Source organism: Euprymna scolopes, chromosome 6 (assembly GCF_053919585.1).
Source record: "Euprymna scolopes isolate OS-2025 chromosome 6, ASM5391958v1, whole genome shotgun sequence".
Taxonomy (NCBI): domain Eukaryota; kingdom Metazoa; phylum Mollusca; class Cephalopoda; order Sepiida; family Sepiolidae; genus Euprymna; species Euprymna scolopes.
The window spans coordinates 149487066-149509080 of NC_136487.1; the positions used below are offsets into that span (position 1 = coordinate 149487066).

Below are 22015 nucleotides of genomic sequence, written 5' to 3' on the forward strand. Positions count from 1 at the left end.
TGTGTTTTCGGTTCATTGATAACTAGAAGGCGACTATGATTTAATAATTAATTTAATCAGATAGGTTCAGAACGTGCTACAATGGCTTATTTAACAAATTAAGTACATAAATTAAGTTTTTTGATCTACAGGAATAGGTTGTGTTTAACCCGCATCTGTTATTAATCACTTACGCTGCTCCTGTCATATAATTCATGGATTCAACATGGATTCTACCAACCTAGGGTGTCAGATGACAAAATCAATTGAATTAATATTTAAATGGATTAACAGCCCCCAAGTTGCTTATTTAATTTTTAATAATAACTGGATTAATTGCTGAGTTGTTCTATTGATTTGAAGAGGGTGTTACTTATTTTACCGTTAATACTGCTATGGTGATGATATTTTAGTGTTATTAACTTATTATTACTATCTGAATAGTAGATGCTCCAACAAACTACAAGCCGTTGTATCCCCCTGATGTAAATATCCCTGACAAACCCGAAAAACAGCAAAACCCCACCCCTACACAGTAGAGATCCCTAGATGCCAAAAAGCCGTCTACACTGATAGTTTCTTCCCCAGAACTGTTAGACTTTGGAATTCCCTTCCGGGTTCCTGCTTCCACAACTGTACTGGCATGCAGAAGTTCAAGTGTAATCTAAACAGACATCCTTGCTGCTCTACTCCCTACATAGTGATATGCATAATTATGTCCCAGAAAGTAGCCTCCTGCATCAAAGTGACACTGTGCTTTATTTCGGGTGAAAATGCAATAAAAAAAAAAAAAAAAAACCCCAAAACAAACTCATATTTGAGTATAAAAATTTACCTAATTAGTTAGCTATCCAAATTAAAAACCATGTGATATAAAAACAACAGGTAATGCGAATTCAATGTGTAGCTTAATTGCGATATATTTTCATCACCTACTAACTAGCGCTGCTTACGTATTGAGCACTGTTGAAGTAAATACTGAAAACCGATACATTATTATACCTATCTATAGCATTTTATGTGAGCACATGAAATAATATATACATGCATACATATATATACATATGTATGTATATATATATATATATATATATATATATATATATATATATATATATATATATACATATATATATATAAAATAAAAATTACAATTGAATTTACCAAAATTATCCAAGATGGTAAAATTAAAGTATATTATAAATGTTAAAGAATTAATATTTATAAAGTTATCTCAACCAGATGTAAAAGCTCGATAAAACCAAATAGGAGATAGAGCTTATAATACGAGCAAACAGTTAATAAAACATGTTAAAAAAACACTTTGAAATGAGTTAAAAACATATTTAATCTGAAAAGGAAACACTATATAAGTGGATAGTCCTTAATCCGCGGAGTTTCGAAGAAATACTTTCCTTCTCATCAGAGGGTAGGAATTAGCAAAATGCGGGATCGGATTTTGCATGCAAAAGTATTTGATGAAACAACAAATAAGTCAAAGATCTTACTTGATAACAAAAAAAGTGAAACAGAGGGAATATGGCGAAGAAAAAGGTGATTATACATGAATGGATAGTCTGGTGGAAGATTATCTTCCACCAGACTATCCATTTTGCTAATTCCTACCCTCTGATGAGAAGGAAAGTATTTCTTCGAAACTCCGCGGATTAAGGACTATCCACTTATCTAGTGTTTCCTTTTCAGATTAAATATGTTTTTAACTCATTTCAAAGTGTTTTTAACATGTTTTATTAACTGTTTGCTCGTATATATATATATATATATATATATATATATATATATATATATATATATATATATATATATGTGTGTGTGTGTGTGTGTGTGTGTGTGTGTGTGTGTGTGTGTTTTTAATTTTTTTATTTCCATTTTATCTGTTTGGTTACATATGTTTCGAATGTTGGGCCATGTTTACGATCCAACAGCCTCGTCAGATCTTACAGAAATGGTTGTTAGTATTTGGAAGAAGTGTTTTAGAGGAAATACGAGAAAAAATTCCTCTAAAACACTTCTTCCAAATACTAACAACATCGTAAACATGGCCCAACATTCGAAACATATGTAACCAAACAGATAAAATGGAAATAAAAAAAGAAAGCACATATTTGCTCTGCAATAGTATTGAGCACTCTCTTCAGGTTTTTACTAATTACTAGTTAATTAATATTATAATAATAATAATAATAATAATAATAATAATAATAATAATAATTATTATTATTATTAGTATTAGTATTATTATTATTTGTTTTAATTGGTATTACTGTAGAAATTTCGACTTCATATCCTCTCCTAACATTTTATGTGGATATATGAAATAATAATTCGCACACACGCACGCACGCGCGTGTGTATGTATATATATATTATGAATTTTTAATTGGTGTAGAAATTTTGATTTTATTGAAAACAATTTTCTGAGTGTCATTGTTTTTTTTTTTAATAGTTTTGTATTACTTCATTTGCGCTTTGGGAGTTGATGATGGTCAAATGGTTAAGACGCTGCCTGACAACCCGGGTGTACCGAGTTCGAATCCCGTTTTTTCCACAAAATCCTTTTCACTTAGGTTATTGTCAACATTCGCATGGTCTTTCCCTTTATTACCTAGTATCTTTCTAGAAAGAATTTTGACTGGGAAAATATCGGGGAAACCAATGCCAATAATAGAAACTTCGGATTCATAGACATAATATGATGACGAGTGTTTTTATTTTTCCTTTTTACGTGTGTTTTTTATGTGATCGTATTTTAGACTGTATTCTTCAAATCGGTCATACGTTCTTTCAAAAAAAAAAAAAAAAACAAACAAAAAACCCGAGAAAAACAAAGAAAAAAAATCTGAAAATGGTACTTGTTTACTTTAATCAAGATATTAGAAAATAAAAATATAAAAAAAAATTTTTTATTGTACGTACGAAATTAAGTTCTCATAAAACATTCACCTAATTTGATAAATTAGTTGGTTTTTTTTTGCAGCAGTAAAAACAATTTGTTACGAGAGCGATGTCGACGTAATGTTCCGACTTAATCATTTAAGGGCTATTATTTAACATGGGAAGTGGGGTGTCTTGAAACGTGTCGCTTTTTCATTGGCTGACAACGCTCGCATATGAACGACGTAGTTATCTTCACGTGGCGCCCCCCCCCCACCCTCGTAGTCTAAAAATCTAAACATGGCTGCTTCTGCTCACTGTTATAACAAATTGTTTTGCTGACGTAAAAAATATAAAAAAATAATAATGCTTGATCAAATTAAATGACATTTTCTTATGAGAACTTAATTCCGTAACGGGTACGTACAATATAATTTTTGTTTTCAACATTTTCATTTTTTAAATGTCTTGATTAAACTAAACAAGTACCCTGAAAATATATAGAAGTCTCTGGAATTGCGAATACTTCTCAAATTGTCTTATTTACAATATAGAAAGATCCTCTATAGGATACTTCAACTTTCCGAATCTTCGACTATATTGCCAAAAAGTGGTTTTAGCCGGCGTGGGAAGTTGCGCCGTGGTAGTGTCTCTCCCTTCTCAGATCGAAGGGGCTCTGTCGCATCTAACCCACAATGTCGGTTTTTCAACTGCCTCAGACCCTCCGGGGCCAACTGCTCCCCCGTGACGCTAAAACATATTTTACCATTTCCGAGTTTCTTGCATTTCGTTGCGAGTGACTCTGTCTGCGAGAAAGACAAGTTGTCCTTGAAGGATGACATGTCGAACATGTCCTTTTTGACATGTGAATGCCTGTGGTACGAATTATTGGATAGGGTATCCGTGGAATCTCCCACGCGAAGGTGGTTCTCCCTTCGCGACGGTTTTTGGTAGTTGCTGTGTTGTGTATTCTTTTCGGTAAACATCCACTTCGTTCCCGGTTTGCCATCTTTGGAGTCGGAGCAACGGAGTCGTCTTGACTCCTGTGAGATCTTGTTCACGTGGCGGGAATTATCTTTCGTGAACGAATTCGCCTGATTGTCTTTCATCGAATAAGCACGTCTGATCCCCACACCGCCACCAGCACAACCACCACCACCACCGCCGCCGCCACTGTTACCATTGCTGTCTTTCCACGACTTGGGAACTCGCTGTTTGCTGCTGGTGTACGAAGACGCGGCCGCTGCCAATTCAGAGTCTGTCATGACAATCGCGTCTTCACCATCGGAGAGTTCCTCCAAATCGACGTATCTTAAAGAGAGAAAAAAGAGAGGATACATGTTTTCAAATTAAACAGTCTCTAGTTCATTTTATCATTATAATAGCTGGACGCCAGGCGTTTCCCGGTCGTACAATACGCTTAAACATGATATTTTAATTCATGGAGATTGCGTATGTATTATTATAGAATAAATCCTCTATTGAACATTATATATAACAAGAAATCATTTATGATATTTTAATTTGTTCAAATTTCGTATATATTATTATAGTCTTGATTTCAAAAGTAAAAAAATGTATTTGGATGCCACCAGCACGGAATCGAAACCGAAAACCAAACTGTAGCATTTAAAGCTGGTGACGTTACCACAGTACCAACGTGACACGCATATGAACTGATTAAAAACGAACTAAGATGAATGTAAAAATTTTACAACGATTTTTTTTTTCAATTGGACCTCTTTTTAACTCCTCAAAACTATCATAACCGGCTAAAGACCCATAAAAAAACGATCCATAAAAATCCGATCATTTGAGGCCTCTAGCGTCGCTCTGCGACTTTTAGTTTCGGAAGTGATAGAGTTTGAAAATATGGAGACAGATAGACAGAGATAGTGAGTTTTATAAATTAGATTAAGCAGCCACTTTTTACCCAATTGCTCAAGATCGGAGGCATAATATATATATATATATATATATATATATATATATATATATATATATATATATATATATATATATATATATATATACATATTGTAGATTGTGTTTTACAGAGAATATATATATTTATATATTTTGTGTTTTTCAGAGAAAAATTCCTCTGAAAAACACAATCGGTGCTGGCCGAGATAAAATGTTTTCCAAAAGGAAACTCCACAAATTTTAACTAAAAAAACTTTATATGAAAATATCGGAAATGAGCTGAACAAGACTTGAAACGCGTTGTAAAAATATTTAAAAAATGATAAAAGTCTGAAAAACCTACAATTGTTGACGGCTTCACTCTTTATATATATATATATATATATATATATATATATATATATATATATAAGTATCTATGTATGTGGCTTTAAGTCAGCCAGAAGAACTATGGATATGATTTTTTCAGCCCGGCAAGTCCAGGAGAAATGCATTGAACAACAGATATCGCCGTGTCAAGTGTTTGCGGATCTAACCAAAGCATTTAATACCGTCAACAGGGATGCTCTCTGGTTGATCTTAGAGAAAGTAGGGTGTCCTCCAACCTTTGTAAGAATATTCAAGGAATTGCACAGGGACATGAAAGCTCGTTTAACGGAAAATTGTCTGATGAAATCCCTGTTGACAATGGTGTCAAACAAGGTGATATTCCTGTCCCTACTCTTTTCTCTATATATTTTGCTGCTCTACTTGCTCATGCGTTTCGAGATTGCGATAGGGGTGTCATGTTAAAGTTTCGAACCACAGGTTGCATTTTTAATCTTAGAAGATTTAATGCCAGAAACAAGCTGGATCATGTCTTGGTCAAGGAGTTACTGTATGCAGACGATGCTGTTTTTTTTGTCCCACACTTAGACTGATATGCAGCATATAATGGACAGATTTGCTGACTCCTGCACTGCCTTTGGTCTGAGGATCAGTCTGTCGAAAACAAAGGTGATGTTCACTCCAGCACCGGGCCAATCATACGTGGAGCCGAACACCGTGGTTTGTGGTGGTAGACTAGGAGTAGTTTATTCGTTTGTTTACCTTGGTAGTTCTCTATCGAAGGTTGGCTGTCTCGACACTGAAATCCGCAGACGAATTCAGAAGGCATCTGTAGCTTTTGGAAAGTTGGAGAATAGAGTGTCGTCTGATCGTGGAATCACAGACAAGATTAAGATCTGTGTTTACAAGACCACACTGTTGTATTCATCGGAGACATGGACATTGCATCAAAGGCACATTAAATGGCTTGAACAATTTCACCAAAAATGCTTGAGACGTATCTTAAACATCAGGTGGCAAGCACAAGTACCCGATACTGAAGTCCTTGTGAGAGCATGTTACTTTAGTGTTGAGACCCTTGTAATCAGATCTCACATGCGTTGGGTGAATGCTTGAAGAATACTCAGCGAACGTTTACATTGGGTCATTTCTGCATAAGAAGAGTTTTATTTATCTTAGTCAAACAGGTGAGACGATTGATGCACAAGAAGCGCAAAAACGCATAAAAGTCCGGCACGTATAAATACCCCTCACGTATGTATAAAGAATTCTCTTATATTTTATCAAAAATGTTACATTACGTTATTAGCGACCACGTGTATATTTCTCACAGAAGCGGCTGTCTATTGGTGTGTTATGTTATAAGCAACACACATAAGCGTTTGAAGTAGAAAAAAAGGAAAGTAATGAGCAGATTGATTTATATCTAATATATAAAAGGTTATATGTCTGTCTGTCTCCATATCTTCAAACTCTATCTCCTCCGAAACTAAAAGTCGCAGAGAGGCGCTAGGGGCCTCAAATGATTGGATTCTTTACATACCGCCCTTTTATGGGTCTTTAGCCGGTTAAAATAGTTTTAAGAGGTCAAGAATGGGTTAAAATTTAAAAAATTATTATACATTTTGTACATTCATCTTAGTTTATTTTTAATTTTTAATCAGTTCATCTACGTGTCACGATGTATACAGTGGTAACATTACTAACTTTGAATACTACGGTTTTGCTTTCGGTTTCGATTCTAGTTGATGGCACCCAAATACTTTTTTACTTTTGAAATCACGACTCTATCATAATATATACGAAATCTGGACAAATTAAAATATCATGTTTTAACGTATTTTACGCCAAGGAAAAGCTGGACGACCCCTGCTAGTATATATATATATATATATATATATATATATATATATATATATATATATATATATATATATATATATATATATATATATATTCTCAGATTAGCGGAGAAAGGGGATGCCTAGCCTTGCTGGGTTGTAAAATACGCTTAAATATATTTTAATTTATGCAGATTTTGTATTTATTATTACAGAGCCAATTCTTTATTGAATATTATATTGTACCTAATACGTAGTAGTAATTTCCAAAGTTAAAAAAAAATGACATATATGCCATCAGCTAGAATCGAAACTAAAACATTTAGCACTTCATCCCCGTCTTCTACCGATGTACGTATCCAGGGATAGGTAGAAAAGGTTTAATATTAAAAGATTCGAAGAAATGCATTTAATTTTTGCATGCGCAGAAAGAAGTAAAAAAAAAATATGTCGGCTAGTTGAAATGAACATTTTGCATTTCAACTTGCCGATGTATATATATCCGTACGCATTATTCATTCATGCAAACAAAGATTTTACTCGTTATAAACCACTTTTGGTGTATGGTTACTAGGGCTATGACAAGAGAATATTCTTTTCATTATTTTGACTCTCGAGTATATATCAGTTAATATCTTTTGTATTTTTAGATAGAGTGATGTGGTTCTCGATTGATTAGCTTACTGTATCGGATATACACTCGAGAGTCAAAACAATGATAAGAATATTCTCTTGTCATAACCCCAATGATTACTATATCCTATTAATTCCAATGTTATATGACCGGTAGTTTTAGAGTTTATCGGTTAAATATTTACACACAGCCAGACACACACACATATATTTTCTGTTTTATTTATATAAATGAACACTTTGTCGAAGACAAACGTACAGTGAGATACAAAACATGTAATTTTATGCATCTTCTACAAAGAAAAGAACACGATATATTAATACTAAGGAAGGAATAAATGACTTTGCAAATTACAACAAGAAATAATGCAAAAACATTTGTGTTGAGTTCTAGGAGTCTATTCGACTACTACCCCAAAGAGTGGCCGACGGATGCAATGTCAGGGTTTTATAAAGCCAAAGATGTCTACCCACAAATTGGTCCACTTCTGATGGCTTTGAAAGATGAACCAGACAAAAAGATAACTTTGTCATATCTCCAATAAAATATAACTCAGCCGACAAATACATTTAAGTCATGTATTTATATAAATAATAAATAATATAAACTAAGTTAAGCAGTCGCTCTCTCGCCATAAGTAAATTATCTCCAATAAAACCTTGAAGAACTCAGCAAAAATTCAAAACTTTCTTTCTCAATATTGTTTGAAGTAGGCTCTAGCCGGACACGCAATTATACTCTACCTGTCAATAATTTCAAATGTAACTTTTCAAAACTTGCACTACCAACAATCAGCACAAACGTTCTGGACAACCTCATACAAACAAGACAAAAGAACACACATTACACTACAGAAAAGAACATACATTACACTACACAAAAGAACATACATTACACTACACAAAAGAACACACATTACACTACACAAAAGAACATACATTACACTACACACAAGAACATACATTACACTACACAAAAGAACATACATTACACAACACAAAAGAACATACATTACACTACACAAAAGAACATACATTACACAACACAAAAGAACATACATTACGCAACACAAAAGAACATACATTACACAACACAAAAGAACATACATTACACTACACAAAAGAACATGCATTACACAACACAAAAGAACATACATTACACTACACAAAAGAACATACATTACACAACACAAAAGAACATACATTACACTACACAAAAGAACATACATTACACTACACAAAAGAACATACATTACACTACACAAAAGAACATACATTACACAACACAAAAGAACATACATTACACTACACAAAAGAACATACATTACACTACACAAAAGAACATACATTACACTACACAAAAGAACATACATTACACTACACAAAAGACCATATATAACACTAGCTGGCCGCTTAAACATAATATTTTAATTTATGCAGATTGCCTATGTATTATTATAGAACCAATCCTCTATTGATTATTAAATGTTACGAGAAATAATTTGCCCGGTGGACTAATTCGCAATAAATAAATAAATTAAAAAAATAATAATGATAATGTCGTTCATCCAATTCCGTCTGTATTTGTTTGCAATATCATGTCAGATTATATTTGGGCTTGACGATCTTAAAAATAGTTTTTCTTCATTTATAGATAAAACAGAAGAATTTTTACAGGGGAATATTTTACGTTACACCGGTGTAACCTTGGTCGGTGTAACGTAAAATATCCCCTTATAAAAATTCTTTTTTATCTATAAGAGAAGAAAGGCTATTTGTTAGATCATATTTCTTCGATTTTTCGATACTTATTCACTAATTAGCTTTGTGTTAAATTTCTAAAAGATAGGCTCAGCCGTTTCGGAACCTATGAGGACTCTCACACGCTCACACATACAAAGTGACTTTTATATAATAGTAGAGAAAGAAGTAAGAAATAAAAATTTCAGCGTTACTTACTCGATATCTCCATCCAAAGAACTGTCGTCGCTGTCAATCATAGCGGTATGTGTTCGAGCACTGACTCCAGCTGACTTGGGTCGAATAGACCGCGCAGGAGTCATTCGATCACCGCTGTTTTTATTCATGTGGCCGTACAGATCTTCGTACTCCCATTTCATCAAACTTCCCAATGGGTTAGCACACCGATTTAAGGGCTCTTTTACTAAATGTCCTTCATTAGCGCGAACTTTGCCATTTGTTCGTGGGGCCCGCTGGTTTGTTTCTTCCTTCTGTTGATAATGAGGAATACCCCTTTGTTGACCTTGATAGTACCTTTTAGAAATAACACCGTTGTTCTGTCCCCCTCCTGGATCCGTGGGATCCGTCACTTTGATAGAAGTTCCGCTTTCGGAAACTGATGGCGTATTTCTGCCTGATTTCCCGCCGTGTTTCTTGTTCCCTTCGGTAGCTATACGGCTAAAACCGTTACCTTGCTCGGAATCCGTTGCAAAAGAACTGTTTCTTGACGAACACTCGCGGCTACCGCTGCAGCTGTTTGGCCTCGTTTTCTCAAGTGGGCGTTCCTTTTCGGCTCGTTTGGTGATCGATGCGGCGATCTTTACCCCCTTTGGCGTGCGGTCGGATCCCCGACGAATAACGTCATTACCATTATTGTGGCAATTATAGGGGTCATTTTTACCGACGACAGTTTGGTAACTTTGGTGCTGTGACGATTGATTATGTCCGTGATACTGAGACTGAGACGAAAACCCCGAGTTCTTTGGGATATGACCGACATCGCTGTATGTGTAAATCGAGCCGTGAGCAGCGAATTGTCCGTTATTTCGTCGCTGTTGAATCAACATCTTGCGCCTGTCTGATCCGTATTCAGGCGGCGTTACTGTCAAGATCGCGGAGGCGGCGGCAGTGTCCGGGCTTACAGGGAGGGGTGTTGGAGTCGTGATAGCCGTCGGAGTCAAGGAGACAGGAACTGTCGGAGTCGTCGGTGCGGAGATTTGTCCCCCTCGGGGGCTAGCATTATCTAGCTGCTGTATCTGAGTAACGTTGGGCGTGAACAAGGAGTTCGACCGTTTATTGTTCAACATTCGTCGTTCGCGTCTACTAAGATCAACTGTGGCTGGCGATGTCCGCCCATCCGGGATGTCATGCGTCGAACCGCGAGAAAGACGTGATCCTTGGTGATGATGCTGATGATGATGTTGATGATGCTGATAATGATGATGATTTTGATACTGTTCATTACCTTGATTGTTGCTATTATTGTTGTTGTTGTTGTTGGTGGTGGTGGTGGCGGTTTGATGGTGAGGTTGGTGAAGATGATTGGGTGAATGCGAGGTAGTGTACCCTTCTTTCGGTGGTTCGGCCAAGTTTATATCCAGCAAGGACTTGGACGAGAGGGAATTGCTTTGACGATATGGCCGATAGCGAACTTTGTGGTAGTCACGTGCCACGTCGACGACAGGCTCAATTTGAAGGCCGTCCCGTTTTTTAGCGAGCATTGCGACGGGCTTTAACCTGGGAGATTGCTGGAATTAAAAAAAAAACAAGAATTATATTTTGCGAGTCGAAACGAGAAAGGCAAAAATAAATAAACAAATAAATAATTTTATCTATCTATCTATCTATCTATCTATCTATCTATATATATATCTTTTCTTTATATTTATATTACACACACACACACACACACACACACACACACACACACACACACATATATATATATATATATATAATAGGACAACAAGAGTATGAAATGAAGACACAAAACTATATATAGGTAGATATAGAATGGATCATTTATTGAATAATGGAATACAGGCAAAATTTGGGGGATAAAAGGGACTCTTTATGGCAGAAGAGTAGAGAAGGTGCTAGGTAGTATGGGGGAGATGAGCTTGGAATTATCCGGATAAGTCTCCTTTTGTGGAATTGATCTTTCTCTTTTCTCTTTTACTTAAAGCTATATATATATATATATATATATATATATATATATATATATATATATATATATATAATATATATATATATATACATATATATACATATATATACATATATATATATATATATACATATATATATACATATATATATATATACATATATATATATATATATACATATATATATATATATATATATATATATATGTATATATATATATATATATATATGTATATATATATATATACCGTGATAAAAAAATGTATATATATAATTAGGAAAAGAAGAAAAACATAATTTCTACAACACATGTTTGAGGTTGAAAGCGCTCGCTATGGATCTAACTTATACGATTTTGAAAAAAAAAACAAAAAAAAACACACAAACAAAACTATCCGCAGATTGGAGAAAATGAAAAGGGAGATAATAAAACAAGAATTTCCTGCTCTTCAATAACATTTGTTTGGACGAGAAGATGCTGCCTAAAATTCAAATTATATATATTTATATACTTATATATATATTATATATATACTTATATATAAAAGGTACTTTGTTCCTGTGTGTGTGTGTGTGTGTGTGTGTGTGTGTGTGTGTCAATTCGTTTCCTATGGACTCCGAGACGGTTTGGCAGATTTTGTTTTTAAGTTTCACACTAATATCCTTTATGTGTCTGGGAGTGTTTTTAAATAATTTTTATATCGGAGCATCTCTAATCACTATCGAAAATCGATAATAATAAAAAAATAAATCAGAATACAATTTATAAAATGTAAAAAATTAGTTTCGAATTTTCAAAGTATGAAAACCCATGTTAGATATAACCCTCGTTAACAGATTATAGAAAATAAATATTAGGCAAATAAAGTAATAATAATAATAATAATAATAATAATAATAATAATAATAATAATAATAATAATAATAGTTAATAATTTCTTTGTAGAATTAACACGTTTTTAGAAAATTTTAATTCAAATGTTCAATAAAACCTGCCTGGATTTACAACATGAACCAAGATGACTGTCGGAACAAACACAGTTTTCAATAAATATTCTTGTTTTTTCTTTTTCTTTTCTTTTTTTGCTTTTTTCTTTCTCCGGCATTATATTGCCATGCATTTTTTTTTCTAAGCAAAGATTTTCTATTTTTATCTGAGGAGTATATGTACGAGAAGAGTCGGTATTGACATAATAAAAACAGTTTGTTTCTGCATAACTAAACGACTCTGTAAAAATGTACCGAAATTGTAACATGATGGAGGAGATGTTTTGCATGAAAAATAAATATTTGAATCTGGGAAACTTGTATATTGCTCTGTTGTTATACTTAACATACATCGAGATTCTAAACAAGAAGGATTGGTATACAAAAAGAGTGAAATATAATTACAAAAAAAGATGACTACAAATATACTGCATATATACTATATATATACTATATATACACTACAAATATACTACATATATACTACATATATACTATATATACTAAATATATACTACAAATATACTACATATATACTATATATATACTACAAATATACTACAAATATACTACATATATACTACAAATATACTACATATATACTACATATATACTACATATATACTATATATATACTAAAAATATACTACAAATATACTACATATATACTACATATATACTATATATATACTAAATATATACTACATATATACTATATATACTACAAATATACTACATATATACTACATATATACTACAAATATGCTACATATATACTACATATATACTATATATATACTACAAATATACTACATATATACTACATATATACTACATATATACTACAAATATACTACATATATACTACATATATACTATATATACTACAAATATACTACATATATACTATATATATACTACAAATATACTACAAATATACTACATATATACTATATATATACTACAAATATACTACATATATACTACATATACACTACAAATATACTACATACATACTACATATATGCTATATATACTACATATATACTACAAATATGCTACAAATATACTACATATATACTATATATATACTACAAATATACTACATATATACTATATATATACTACAAATATACTACATATATACTACATATATACTACATATATGTATATATAGTATATATGTATATATTAAGCGCCATGACATATCAATGGCATCTTTAAACTGCCCAAAAACATAAATACTTGCTTTTTACATACAGACACGCAAACACGCACGCACACACGCATATATAGTTATATATAATAGTGCTCAATATTCGATAGAATTATTTATATAATAGTTTATTTACGCAAACATTTAGCTACATTTCAACCGGATCTCTTTTAAACCCGGCATCTTCAATCCGATAAATTAAAAAAACTTTTTCTTTTGTATTATTTTTGTAAAAAGCAGACATTTTTTTTTTATCAGGGAGATGATGTCAGGTTTGTAGAGTTCCACTTGAAATGTGACATAACGTTTAGCCAAATGCGTCTGAAAATAATAATAATAATAATAATAATAATAATAATAATAATAATAATAATAATAATAATATAATAATAATAATAATAATAATAATAATAATAATAATAATAATAATAATAATAATAATAATTATATATACACAGGATGCGTTTAATGTTTGAGAACTAATTCTTTCCCGTGTATTAACTTTTTTTTTTTCACAGACAATCAATCATGGGAGATAATAAACTAACACAGGAAATGAAAAGACATTTTGTAAGAGTTGCAATAATGGCAGAACACATCGATTTGCAAATTGCATAATTTCTTAAACTCGACCAATCCTTTCTTTTTAAAGTTCGCAAAGATAATGATGGCTAAATTTCTTCTGTTGCTAAACGCAAAAAGCACCAGTAACACTCTGACATCATTAAAACTAAAAATGGGTTCATTCAACAAGTTCAAAATATCTCCAGAAGTTAATGAGGTCAATTGAAAAAAAATCTCTGTGTCTCCGAAGTCATAATTCGAAGGTATCCATGAGAACCTTCGATACAAGTCCTATGTGATGGAGAGAGACCAACAAAAATCGTTTAGTGAGATCTAAGAGATTTTAAACAAACTGAAACATATGCTTTGTTTGTTTTCTTTTGTGTGTGTGTGTATCATTATATCTATCTATATATATATATGTATATATATATATATATATATATATATATAATGTGATGACTACAAATATATCTATCTATATATATATATATATATATATATATATATATATATATTGTTTAAAATATAATTATCCACTGAAACGTGTTCCGTCGTCTACGACTCATCAGAATGGCTGAATCTAGCGAGATACGAAGTCCGGACCCCATGGAAAGAAGCTTACGTAGATGTTTTTTTTTTTATTTGTTTTTGTTTTGCGATACGTTTTGAATATATATATATATATATATATATATATATATATATATATATATATATGTGTGTGTGTGTGTGTGTATGTGTGTATGTGTGTGTGTGTGTGTACTTTATATTGGTAATTTTCTGAAAAATGAGTAATTCTAGACTAGCGGGACTTGTGGAAATTACACAGGAGACTCATTCATAGGTAATATATTGATGCTGGCATTCTGTAGATGTTCAGTGTAAATAGAGATGCTCTGATAGTATTGTAGTTTATTTGTTAAAACTGCAAAAGTATTTATCTAAGTTAGAACGAATGCCCGGCAATTCCAGGTCGTAAAGTACGCTTAAATATGGTATTTTAATTATTGCAGATTTCGTATATACTATAATAGAGTTAATGTTTTATTTTTATATGTTATAAAGTTGCGATTTAAAAAAAATATCCATATGACTTGGGTGCATTAGCTTGAATCGAAACCGAAATAAAAACTCCTGAATATATATATATATATATATATATATATATATATATATATATATATATATATATATATATATATATATATATATAACGTGAGTGTGTTCAGCCATAATCGAAACCGAAACCAAAACGTATGAAAAATTCTTGATGAAGTTATTTATAAAAATGAAAATAGATTACTGGATTGCCATTAGTTATAATCGAAACCCACACCAGAACTTATGAAGAATTCTTGATAAAATTATTTATTAAAAAATAGATGACTTAAGTGCCATCAGCTATAATCGAAACTGAAACCAAAACTTATGAAAAATTCTTGGTAAAATTATTTATGACAAGAAATGGAAGCACATAGTAATATAACGACCCGGGTGTAAGCGTGACACAGAAAATAACATGCTCGCTATCCCATTAATATATAGATAGTAAAATATTACAATATTAAAAACTATAAATGCGTCTCATGATAAAATAATAATTGAGTAAAAGTTAATATTTGTTTTAATACTACTACTAATAAATATAGTTTGGTTTTTAATTAATTAATCTATCTATATATAAAAGTGAAATTGCCTCTGTGTGTGTGTATGTGTACATTTCCCTACCAAACTCCTCTGTCAATTTTCAGTCTACAGACTCGAGATTTGATATAAAGGGTGAGATTTGGGAAATTCTTTTTAATCAGTTTTCGGTCAGAAGTTTGGCTGTCAAAGTTCAACGATTTGACCTTTGAAAACTTTACCAAACTCTTCTGCCAACTTTGGGTCTAAAAACTTGAAATTTTAGATGTAGGTTACTTGGATATGGATCAAACTTTTTAATTCGATTTGAGCTCAAAACAATAAATATTAAGGGGTTAAAATCGGGATCAAAGTTTTAAAAAAAATTGACCTCTGCGGTCTCGACCAAATTACTCAGCCAATCTTTGGTCTAAACATTTGAAATTTTACATAACGTATATTCAGACACAGGTCAAGCTTTTTAATCAGTTTTTGGCCGAAAATTTAGCTGCAAAGGGGGTCAAAGTTCAAAACATTTAACCCTTTCGGACTCTAGCCAACTATTCAGCCAATTTTGGATCTAAACATTAAAAATTTTACATAAAGGATATTCAAACATATAGCAAGTTTTTGCATCCGTTTTGGAGCGAAAAAGTTGCTGCCAACAGGTCAAAGTTGAAAGAGTTGACCTTTGCAGACTCTATCAAACTCTTCCGCTAATTTTGGGTCTATACACTTGAAATTTTAGATGTAGGTTACCTGGACATGAGTCAAACTTTTTAATATATATATATATATATATATATATATATATATATATATATATATATGTACATAAATTTATGAACATTACATAGTGCCTGAGCAAAGCTGGGATGAACTACTAGTAGCCTATAGATTTAAGGTAGTTGCATGAAATTATTGATTTCTATATTTTGTTAATTGCTTTTAGAGAATTTCAGGCATTCATTAAATAGGTATTATCTATTAGAATAAAATAATCAACGCGGTAATAAAACGTATTGTTTTACTTTACGCTTTCATCGTCTGTTGGTTTGTTTGTTAGTTCACAAGTTGGTTAGTATATGCAAAAGGTACACTGTTTACCAAATTTTCACGGACTTTCATGTACTTTATCTATGCATGATTTATATATACCATTTATTCAAAAGGAATCAACATTGAAGAGATTATCTCATTTGCATATTACATTAAAGACAATCTGTTTCGATAATTAGCTCTTAATTTTTAATGGAAATTAATTATAGAATTGTGTTAAATGTTTCATTTAGAAATATTATATGAAGTTGATTTATTTATTTTTGATTTTATTTATATTTACATTTAGTTTAATTTATTTTTAATTATTATTATAACCAATATAATTGCGTTTAAAAACGCAAGTAAGTTTTTATTTAAAATGTGAGTTATTTCCCTTTAAGCTATGAGATTTTATTATCCTGTTTGTATCTCCTAATTCCAAAATATGAACAACTTTTAGGAAAATTGTAAAAACATAATATATTTGGTGTATCTTAAATTTTATGTGACTAACTCCTTCACTCGGAAATATGTTTTCTTTTTAACCTGGCAACGCCGGGTATGTACAACTAGTAATATTATATTCTGTAATTAAATTAAACATTTGTATTAAGATTTTCTTAAATAAGTCACAAGAAAAACATTTATAATTTGATTAGATATCTATATAATTATAAAACTAAAATGACCTAGTAATGAGTGTTGTAACCTAGCATCCGGTTTACGACTTCCGGTTGCGCATGCGTACATAAACAAATAATTAACGCGACAAGAAAACGTATTGTTTTACTGTGTACGTTTTCAGCGTCCCAATTGTTTTTTTTTCGCGTTTAAATTATCCAAATAAACAATTGTTAATGCGTTCTGCTTTTTTTTTTTTTTTACATTGTTCATTTCCGTATTACGTTTAAGTTATTTTAACGCAATTTTCTTACAAATAAATCTCTTTTAACCCGTTGATAACCATAAGAGCATTTTACAACGGTAATTTACCCACGGCCTTTTTTTTCAAATTTATTCTCCATTTTTAATACACCTTTCTTAAAAAAAAACATTCATACTTTTTCTTCTACACTACCAACATAAATAATAACCCCGAAAATATGTTTTTTTCTTAATTTGCGTTACGAATAAATAATCAACGCGACAATAAAACGTATTGTTTTACTGTGTACGTTTTCAGCTTTCCAAAAGTGATCGGAGATGCACCGCTGTACAACTCATGCTCTCTAGCGATTCAAGTTATGACTACATGACCATTGTTAGCATCTTCAAAATGCATCGCTTGATTGCCACGAATAACAGGGATGTGCCCAGGGTAATGGAAACAAAGTTTCTGGCCACGGTTATGGTCTTTGGTGTGCTTTCAAGTGAGAGCCACATCATGCCACCTCACATCTTCGAAGTTGGCTTAAAAGTCAAAACCAAAGCATACCTGAATGTACTGAAGGGTGTGGTGATTCACTTGTGCAATCAAGTGGCCGCTGGCAAACTCTGGATGCAGCAACAAAACTCGGCGCTGGTCCACAAGTCCCCAGAAAACCCCGGCTTTGCTCAGAAGGAGTGATACGACTTGGTATCTTTCTCCCACTGCTCCCCCCCACCGACCCAAACCCGCTGGACTACTTCGTTTGGTCATACAACATTATTATGACATTATTAGAACATTACCAACATTATCTCCCACAGCACCAAAGTCAGCCGAATCGCCGCCATCCGCCGAGCATTCGCCGAGCTCCCGCCGGGGCTTTTGGAAAAGGCTTGCTCCTAGTTTCGAACCCATATCAAGGCAGTGATTGAGGCTGAATACGGTTACATTGGATAGATGTCAGCTCTACTCCATAATCGAGTTACCTGAATTGATATTTCAATAAAAGTTTTTAAATAAAGATGTAGTGTTGTTTTATTTAAGATGACAATTTTATCATTCTACCCTGTATATAATATTTCTCTTAGTCTGCCTGTCTGTCTGTCTGTCTGTCTGTCTTTCTCACCTTTCACTTTGTTATGATAAGGTGCAGCGAAGTAAGTATTGTGGTATCCGTTCGATGCGCAGTTATAAATTATTTTGGATTAATAGGGATTAGTATTTAATGTAAAAATGAGCACAAATTTAACCATATTCATCCATCAATTTGGCATAAAACAGTCATTCCAAGTCAACTTTTGCTCGTTTTCTTTAACGGCTAAAAAGTCTTGTAGCAATATATATTTATATATTTGTTTAGTAAATTCTCATTTAAAAGAAGTTTATTGAAATATGATATCATATTAATGCGCTATTTTCTTGTAGCTGCTTTATTTCAGTGCGCATGGTGTAATTACGGCTCACATCGTGCAACATTTTAAAAACCATAGCACATTCCTGCAAAATGATATTCCATTTTTTTTCGCAACTGCTGAGGTCATCATTTAATTCTCAACTAAGCAATGACGCAAACGCATTTTAGATATGCGTTTGCTAAAATTAAATGAAATTTGACACATCAATTCCCAAGCTATTGAGCGAGTCTCGTCTTTTCACAAACGTTTTCTTCGATTCGATTAGATTTAAAAGACGCGTTGTTACAAAGCTAACTTCCATTTTCATGTCGGTCTCTTATAGTTTCCAAACCTACCTGGCACGACTGCGACAATTGTGGAATGAGGCATCCTTGGCATGCTAAATGTCTTAGTAGTTTAGTATTAAGATATAAAGAGTATGCTAATTATGTGTGTTGCTACTGATATTACTTCTACTAAACCACCATCACCACCACCACCACCACCACCACTACTACTACTACTACTACTAATACTACTACTACTACTACTACTAATAACAATAATAATAATAATAATAATAATAATAATAATAATAATCTAAAATATAATAAATAATTTTTAAAACTAAATTCGATGTCAAGAGAGTTTTTTTTCCATTGAATATATATATATATATATATATATATATATATATATATATATATATATATATATATATATATATATATATATAGAGAGAGAGAGAGAGAGAGAGAGAGAGAGAAAGAATTGGACCTGGAGTCTAAAGAGCAGAGTTCATTTTAATATATGAATAAATGTATTAATACTTTTAAAAGAACAGTGCCCATAGTACTGCAGATATATAATAAGCTCAATAGGTATATGTATCCTAGAGCTATATTAATATTGAGTAAAAAGATCAATAATTGTGAATTGAAAATCAGTTTCATATATATATATATATATATATATATATATATATATATATATATATATATTTGAAACTGATTTTCAATTCACAATATATATATACATATATATATACATATATATATATATATATATATATATATATATATATATATATATATATATATATATATATATATATTGATCTTTTATATATATATATATATAAACATTTTCGGTCAACCTGGGCCTTCTCCAGTAACTTATAGACACCTTTTTTGTCTTCATTGTGGAGCTATAACGGCAAATGCCGGTGATAGCCGATTTATCTTGGCATAATATAAATACAATTTATTAATGTCTTAATGTTTTTGTGTAGAGACCGCGCTGGTGACGTATATAAAGGTTATTGACTAAATATATTTCTACATTGAAAAGCATCATAAAATTGAAATAATCTATATCATAATACGCCAAAAATATGCAAGTTATTAATCTGATGTCGCTAATGTAAAAAAATCGAGTTTACTCATTTTAATATTGTAACGTTGAAGGGGAACCAACGCGTTGTAGCAAATTACGTCGCAAGGAACATAGAAAAATAATAACTTGACTCCTTTATTTTTTTTGTAACAACGACATTTATTTCCGGGAACTTTCCCGAATAAAACGTGATCATGCTCCTTCTCTCTGACCTCTGCCCTCTCGTATGTCGTTTCGAACGTGTTCTCGAACGTCATCGTCTGTTTATACTCATGTTCTTTTCACAGTCTTTTTACTTTTTTCCTACTGTGATGTCATTTCGCACACGGCTCGGCACTTGCATACGCGTATTCGGTCTCTTTTACAATATGAATTCTTTCAAAATAAAATCTTTTTACAATATGAATTTTTTCAAAATAAAATCATGTTGTCCCGGTGACTAATAGAGTACAATTTTAAATAAATATATTTCGAATATTTATATTTGTTTTATTTATTGATTTACTGGGTTGATTTACAATTACATTGAAGTTAATAAGACAAGAAATATTTATTGCTCCTATTTACAATGCCTCCCCACGGGACAGAGTTAGACACTTATTTATTTATTTGTTTTGTTTTGTTTTTTTGTTTTTTGACAACTTTTTCGTACCTCTGTCTATAGTAATACAAACCCTTCTATTTTTGTGCTATTATCGAAAGTCCCAAGATGCGATCCCACCACATTGGACATTTTTCTTGTTCTCATGTAACACTCGACACTACTTGTTTTTTTTTAACCGAATAAACGCTTTAAAATAAGTCACAGAAAACTTAGCAAGCTAATTAGAAAACGAACACTTAGAAGAATCAATTTTATCTTTTTAAAACAACAGTAAGCAAGAAAATTTATTCGGGACAGAGTTAGACACCAGGATCGTGTTTTAACGTAGAGAAAAGGAACAAAAAAAAAAAAAAATCTCATTCGTGAAGGGCTTCTCCTCCTCTGACAGAGAACAAGAAATTGAAGTGCAGCATCTGAAGAACAGATACTACACTTTGATCTTGGCCCAAAGGCCAATATTGTTTACAATAAGAATTTAATTGCTACAATGTTTCGGTCGATGTAACCTTCGACCTTCTTCAGATGTATCTTGTCGATCTCTGGAATGTTTCTGTCGAATTCGGGAATTTGGACGGAATTTCGAGCGAAGCCCTTTATTTACTTTACGGGGGTAGTGTGCTCTTGTTCCGTCAGTCATGACTAGATAGAGTGCCTAAGTAATTCGCAATTGTATTTCTCGGTCGCCCACACTGAGGATTTGTACCTTCAACCTTCAGGATAATATCACTTTTTATAATTGATTTTTGCAAGTACTCTAACCACTGCGCCACGAATCCTTGCGGACAATTCTAGTACGAATTTTAGGAG

The 22015-nt window shown here is 32.1% G+C and overlaps 1 protein-coding gene across 1 annotated transcript in view; it reads right to left on the bottom strand.

Moving 5' to 3' along the window:
* Positions 1 to 2373: 2373 nt before the first annotated feature.
* Positions 2374 to 22015, bottom strand: part of LOC145278036 (uncharacterized) — a 158194-nt gene continuing 138552 nt past the window's right edge. Inside the window, exons 2-3 of the mRNA XM_080130254.1 lie at positions 9561 to 11089; positions 2374 to 4185 (exon numbers count right to left, since the gene is read on the bottom strand). Of these exons, the coding sequence (XP_079986380.1) occupies positions 3450 to 4185; positions 9561 to 11062 (2238 nt within the window). The 5' untranslated portion in view covers positions 11063 to 11089 and the 3' untranslated portion in view covers positions 2374 to 3449. The remainder of the gene's footprint in view (positions 4186 to 9560; positions 11090 to 22015) is intronic.